This window comes from Gavialis gangeticus, unplaced genomic scaffold (genome assembly GCF_001723915.1).
Source record: "Gavialis gangeticus isolate Ggan-Ray unplaced genomic scaffold, GavGan_comp1, whole genome shotgun sequence".
NCBI classification, from domain to species: Eukaryota; Metazoa; Chordata; order Crocodylia; family Gavialidae; genus Gavialis; species Gavialis gangeticus.
The window spans coordinates 148,481,493-148,488,085 of NW_017729025.1; the positions used below are offsets into that span (position 1 = coordinate 148,481,493).

Consider the following 6,593-nt stretch of genomic DNA (forward strand, 5'->3'; position numbering starts at 1 on the left):
GCAGGCTCTAGGGAAGCAAAGCCATGGTCCTTGCCCAGCAAAGCACAGGTGCAGCTACCAGCTCAGAAGTACTGTCACTGATGTCAGGTGGGACTGCTTGCACACTTGGAGTTCAGCTTTTGTGCTGGATCAGGGCTTCTGAATGTTCACACTCTGGGGGTTTTATTTCTGCCTTCTCCAGTCCATGTTAGCATGTGGTTTTTATGCAGTTTTGTTAAAGCTTTGTCTCTGGTAGCTGGTTGTTTATATGTGCAAATTCCACTCCAGCTGAACAAAGGTGTCTCCTTCTCTCCCACACACCCTTGCATGCGTGCCTGGGAACTGGGACTCTTCTGTGCGTAGGTTGAATGTTGCCAATGGGCCGACACTGTGCAAGGGAGGATGCGAAGCTATTGTGGATACAGGAACTTCCCTCATCACTGGGCCAACAGAGGAAGTGAAGGAACTGCAGAAGGCCATTGGAGCTAAACCACTCATTAAAGGACAGGTAATAAGTCTTAGGCAGGGGTGTTCTAGAGTTGCCTCTTCTTCCTTGGTGTCAAGGTCCCAGGCGTCATCTCCTCCTTTGAACCTTGGCACTGGCTTCTCCCCATCTTTTGACATATTAATGCCAGGCCTCTTCTCCATGTTCTGCAGATCTTCTACTTTTTTTCCTCTCCTCTGCCTACCTCTCCATTCCTCGTGCCAACAGCCTCCTTTCACCTCCTTTGCTCAAGCCTGTCCGTATGCACTTGAGAGAGACTCCTGACTAATAGGCAGGGAGACAACTGTGAGCATATCACCCCTGAGCATACACCTGTCCCATGTAGGTCCCAGGATAAACTCAGTCTAGATTTGTTCTGCATCCTGCCTGCTCTTGCCTCTAAACTACCAGCCTCTTGGGGCAGAGACTTGCTGCATCTCTGCCACAGTGAGGCATGGGCTGGGCATTTTGCAGTGCTGCATACTGACTTCTGGGCAGCAGCTTGTCAATTCCAAACAGCAATCAGTGTACTTAGATTTTCTCCTGCTTCGGAAGCTGACCTCTTTCTTGGTGAGGAAGGAGCCAGTTGCTATGGAGAAACTGTAGCTCCTGGACCATGATGGCCCTAGTCCTACATAAATGAAGACTGAAGCAGCTAGTGATGGAGCGGACTGGAGACTAATGTCCTCCCCACATCCTTTTGTAGTTGGATCCCAAGTAGTTGGAAACTCAGGGAAGGGGGTTATACTGATATTAGAGGACTTCTATACTAAGGTCAGGTAGGATCCAGTGGGTGGTTCTCTCTTTTTTCTTTTTTTAAATGATCTGATAAAACCTAATAAAGAATCACATCTGCATCTCCATTCTAAAATTCTCCAGTGAAGGTTAAAAATCTCATTCTTTGGTAGAGATCTATAAAATAACCTCTATAGATCACTGCTGGGTTCAACTTTACTAACTTCCATAGGTCTTTCTCCTAGGACAGTGGGGCATGTATTGCAATGATCTCTCTGGACCTGTCCCCCTTCAGGACTCCTCTGCCACTCAAACTTCCATTAATAATGGAGGTTGACCTAAGCTATTAGACTGATCTCAAAGGTGTTTTTTTTTCTACTTGAAGAAACGTGTCTGCTTTCATTTTTAAAGAGCCTGGAGTTCTTAACCCTATTCTGCTGTGCAAAGGGAAGAGATGCTCCCTGCTGCAAAGAGTGACAGTGCTTAGCAGTTCAACTTGTGTTAGCAGTTAAAGCAGCTGTCTCTGAGCTTGGTAGTCACTCCTTAAATTCATCTTTGCTGGATGCAAAGATAATCTATAAGTGTAACTAGCACAAGACCTTGAGAAATCTCCTTAAACATAGAGTGCTCTGTAAGCCCCATTTGCCAAAACAGGGTCTGAAAAAAGCAGAGAGAGGCACCAATGGACTTGATCTCCTGTTTGTCCTCCTGTTCTGCTTCCAGTCCTCCATGACTTCATGCCTCTATCCTTACTTATAGTCCAGTAGCTCTTAAAGGCTTCAAATAAGACTAGCTCCCCACCCCTGTGTTATAGAAAGAGAGTTCCTACTCTGAAGAACTCCAAGGCTGGGCATCAGGCTGTTTCGTTTTTTAATTAGACGGCCTGATGAGAAATGGGCAGAGACACAAGGTGCCTTGCCCAAGATTACATGGTAGGTGGGAAGCAAAGCTGGGAACCTGGGCGTCCACCTCGAAATCCAGTGCCCTCACCATTGGGATATGCTGCCTCTTGATCTGTGTCCCCTGCTGCATTGAACTATGCACAGCCCATCTATTAAAGGACACCCTTCCTCCCCACACCTGTCTCTAACCTCATTTGGATTTGGCTTAAGGCCAGAGGGCAGTAGTTGGCTTTGGCTGTCATTTTTAAACTGTCAGAAGGGGGTTGTCTGGAGGTGGAAGTAGACATGGATATCTCCCAGAGGAACTACCTTTTTCCTCAGCATGAGTAGGCAGAAGCCTTTACGTGGCTCCGGTTTCACTCCTCAGTGTACTATTGCTGTTTCCTTTTCAGTATGTGATCCCTTGTGAGAAGGTGCCGACACTTCCTACCGTCTCTCTTGTGCTGGGAGGAAAGCCCCATCAGCTCACCGGAGAGCAGTACGTCTTCAAAGTAAGTCCCAAGCACCCTTCACCTGCCTCCCTTCTTCTATGCTATCCATTTTCACTAGGCCCCAAGAAAACGTTGCAATGGGTGAGATCCTTGCTCTGCTGAACTCAACAGTAGTGTTGCCAGTAACTGCAGCACAGCACGGACTTCACTTCATCGTGCCAGTTCTAGGCTAGTGGATCTGTGAATAGCTGTGGAGAGCTCTTCTGGCATGTTGCAGTAGCATGAGACCACTGAGTATAGCCATGGATATCGCATCTGATAGATGCGTACATGGATTGAGTCCACTATACTATCATACTCTCTCTATCATTAGGTTTTTGATAGCTTAAGGCCAGGCCTTGTGACAGTGGACATTGATGATGATTGCTTTCAGTAATTCCCTCTCACTGTGTAGACTCAGGTTTTCAACTGCTGCAGTAGAGTGGGCCTTTGGGCTGAAGGGAAAAAGAAGGTTCAGTCTTCTTTTAACATGTTTTTCTCTTTCTGTAGGTTACTGTACAAGGAGAAACCATCTGCCTCAGTGGATTTTCAGGCCTAGATATCCCACCTCCTGGAGGCCCACTCTGGATCCTGGGAGATGTCTTCATTGGCCCCTACTACACGGTCTTTGACCGTGATAATGAAGCTGTTGGCTTTGCCAAGTGTAACTGAGTACCCACCGCAACTCCCCTTACCACACCCTCTCAAACATTGGAGCTGTAGAGAGTGATTACCAGCAAACGAGAAAATGGAAATAGATTTAAAATGAAAAGGAAAAAAAAAATCATTAGTGCCCTGCTAGCTAATGTTTGCTCTCTGTTAATAAGACCACTCTAGTTGATGACTCAACATAGAGTAATCTCCTGCCCTGTTGTTAAGTCTTCCAGCATTTTGTTTTTAACATCAACTGTCAATGCTGAACACTTCCCACTCTTGATTCCAGGCACTAATTGCACAAATAAGAGACACAGCTTATTAGATCCACACAATGATTCCATTCCTCCTGCTGAGAAACCATGCTGATAACATAATCTTGGCATTCACTGTTCGGTTTTTACATACTCAAACTTTCAGTTCTTTCTTGGGCTGATTATGGGGGGAGGAGCTGAGTTTGTCTCAACAGTTGATCTAAAATAGATGAGGAAGAAATTGGTATGCTGGTTTTCAATAAGCTTGTTCTAGTTTAACATTCTTAATGTGCTTTGTGGTGTGAGAGATTTTACCGTGCTGCAATGGAGGACATGGTCAGCTTATTATGTGAGAGATCCCTTAAAATCCTTCTGTCAAGGTCTAGAATAAAAATGCTTTCATCTTCTTTCCCATGTCCATGGTGGCACATAATAAGAACATAATTGTGAGTATCCACCTCTGTTGGAGTATCTCACATGCCTAACTGGGCAGTGATGAAAATAGCAGCTCCAGATTGCAGAAACCTTCAGGGAGTAGGACTAGGAAGGGGGGTTGTGGTAAATTTTTGATAGCGGTCACCAGGCTTGTATCTACAAAGGCCTGTGTTCACCCTTGAGGTCAAGCAAACCAGTTTGGGTAAATAGAGGACCCAAATTGTTAAGTGTGGTTAATTTTTCTGCCTCTTCTAAGTTTTCCCAAGTATCAGGATTTATTTACTTAATCCAGACCTGGATCTGGGGGTAATATCTTTCTTTCCTTTTCTTCATTTTCTTTTTTAAGCCTAGATCCCATTGAAAATCAAAGGGAACAGAGGCACTTCTACCCCATGTAGTTGCTCTTGAAAATTATATTTGTAGTATTTTTGGATGGATCAAAATTAGATTGATTAGCAGTCGTATATAAGAGAGCTGAAAGGCCTCCAGATCAGAGGCATCGGGAAGCATCTGATGTTCCATTTGCTTCTCTCAGACAGTCTCTGAACCTTTTGAAGCCAACTTATCTCTGCTCTACACTCCTTACTCAGTACTGTAGCTGTCTTATGAGAAACCTTGAAAAGTCCTGTAAATGTATGCCAGGCTTCTCGAAAAGAACGCAGAGCTGGGAACACACCTCAGAGCTTACAATCTAAGGGCTTGGCTGTGCACGCAGACTCTCTCTTTACCCACACTGAGCAAGGGTCTGTACACGCAGAAGCTGTGTACACAGTTGGGCTGTAACTAAGAGAAGACCAACACAAAGCCACAGTCCTGAGCAGAAAGTGCACATTGGGGTTGGTGGCAGGAAGTAGGGTAAAAATGGATTTTAAATGAGGGCATGTGGAAGAATGCTCCAAGGCCTGGTGAGTGAAGGGAGAGACTCCAGTGGACATCATTAGGCTTGGAGTGAGGCCCCAAACATATTGCCAGCAAGAGCAAAGTCACAGAGCTGAAGGGTGGAACATAGAGATAATGAATCAAATCCTTGACTTGCTGAGGATGCAAAGCAATGTAAATAATAATTATTATGGTGCAGGGATTGGGAGAGACCTAATGGGTGAAATCCTAGCTCCAGTGAAGTTGACAGCATCGGAGCAGGATTTCACCCAGGAAGTAGCATATAAGGTAGCAGGTTAAAGGCATGGGTTTGGGTAGGTGGAAACCTGTCAAAGGAGAGTGGATCCATTGTCTTCCCAGGACTGAACCAACTTGGAGCTTGGTGTTCAGGGACAGAAAAAGGCAAGGACCCAGCTGATATCCAGTGCTAAGCTCCACCCTTTTCTGGCCCTTTAACCCTGCTCTGAGTTTGCTAACAGGGTTGGACTTGGGCTCTGATGGGTTGTATTTGACATGTAGAATCACTACTATTCCTCACTCGCAGGGAGAGGCCTAGCCAAAGCAGCTGTGACTTCAAGTGTAATCTAAAGCCCCAGGAATAATCCATGTGCTGCTTCCAGAGCTTCCTCCTTCCTGCCTATCCTTAACTGCAGCCCTGGATTAGAAGCCTAAAGACATCTGTTACAGCTGAAAGGCAAGAAGAGGTCACTTAAAAAAAACACATCAAATACAGATATTCGTGTGCTTCCCAGAGAGCCCTGTTTTCAAATTGATCAAGGGCCCAGAGCTTATTAGTTCTGCTGATTCCTATTTCTGCTGGAGACTTTTATCTGCTATGGCAACTGAAACAAAGCAATTTTTTTTGGTTGCAGGTTCCCATTAATTGGGCTTCAGGTGGGAAAAATCTGGCAGAGAATTAGCTGCTAGTTCAGAATTTATTCAGGATTTAGCTTACCCCGTGGTAAGACGTATGACTTAAAATGTACACCCTCTAGTAACTCAGAGGTGATAAGATTGGGCCGTTGTCTATCCTTAGACATAGAAAACATTGAAATTGAGGGAAGACACTGCCCCATGGTAAAGCTCTAAAAGACATCTGTCTTTGGCCAGGCTGGGGGAGCATTTTATTTGACATAATGTATTTGCAATGCAAAGATCGTGAAACTACTGCGTGAGCCTCTTCCTCCCCCTGCCCCTCTGCCTTTGTCTTGCCTGCTTTTTTCAATGTGAACTCTAAATGCTGTGTGACTTTAATTTTGGGGCTATCAAACTTGCTGTCAGAATTATTGTCTCGTGGAAAGTTGAAATAAAAATATATTATTTCTTTTTTCTCCCTTACCTTGAGAGAGAGAGAGAGAGTTGTCGTCTTAGGCTTTGGGTTGATAAGGAAGTGTGCATCTGTGTGCATGCACACATATGGTACCTTAATCCATAGGTGCCAAATACATGGGGGCCTGAAGGCCCTGGCCCCCTTTGGGAAGCGAGTAGGGTGACCACCTGTCCCTAATTGGGGGGGACAGTCCTGAAATGGGAACATCAAGTCCTAGTCCTGGGCTGCATGACTCCGGGACAGCATTTGTCCCAGATTCCCAGTATCATGCAGGGATCCAGGTTTTCTGTTCACCATGGAAAAGCGCAAGGAAACATTAGGTTTCTCCTTGCAAGCTGGCGGAGTTTCAGCCTGCAAGGGGCTGTGGGGAATGAGATGCGCGTGCACATGCACGTGGCCAGGAATACAACCCCAGGCAGTGGTGGAGAACAGCTTTTCCAGCTGCCTGCAGGTAAGTCAATGGGGGGGGGA

The 6,593-nt window shown here is 45.6% G+C and overlaps 1 protein-coding gene across 1 annotated transcript in view; it reads left to right on the forward strand.

The window, feature by feature from the left end:
• The window catches only part of CTSD (cathepsin D), a 39,953-nt gene extending 33,823 nt beyond the window's left edge, over positions 1–6,130 (forward strand). Inside the window, exons 7-9 of the mRNA XM_019519747.1 lie at positions 343–487; positions 2,493–2,591; positions 3,081–6,130. Of these exons, the coding sequence (XP_019375292.1) occupies positions 343–487; positions 2,493–2,591; positions 3,081–3,242 (406 nt within the window). The 3' untranslated portion in view covers positions 3,243–6,130. The remainder of the gene's footprint in view (positions 1–342; positions 488–2,492; positions 2,592–3,080) is intronic.
• The last annotated feature ends 463 nt before the right edge of the window (positions 6,131–6,593 follow it).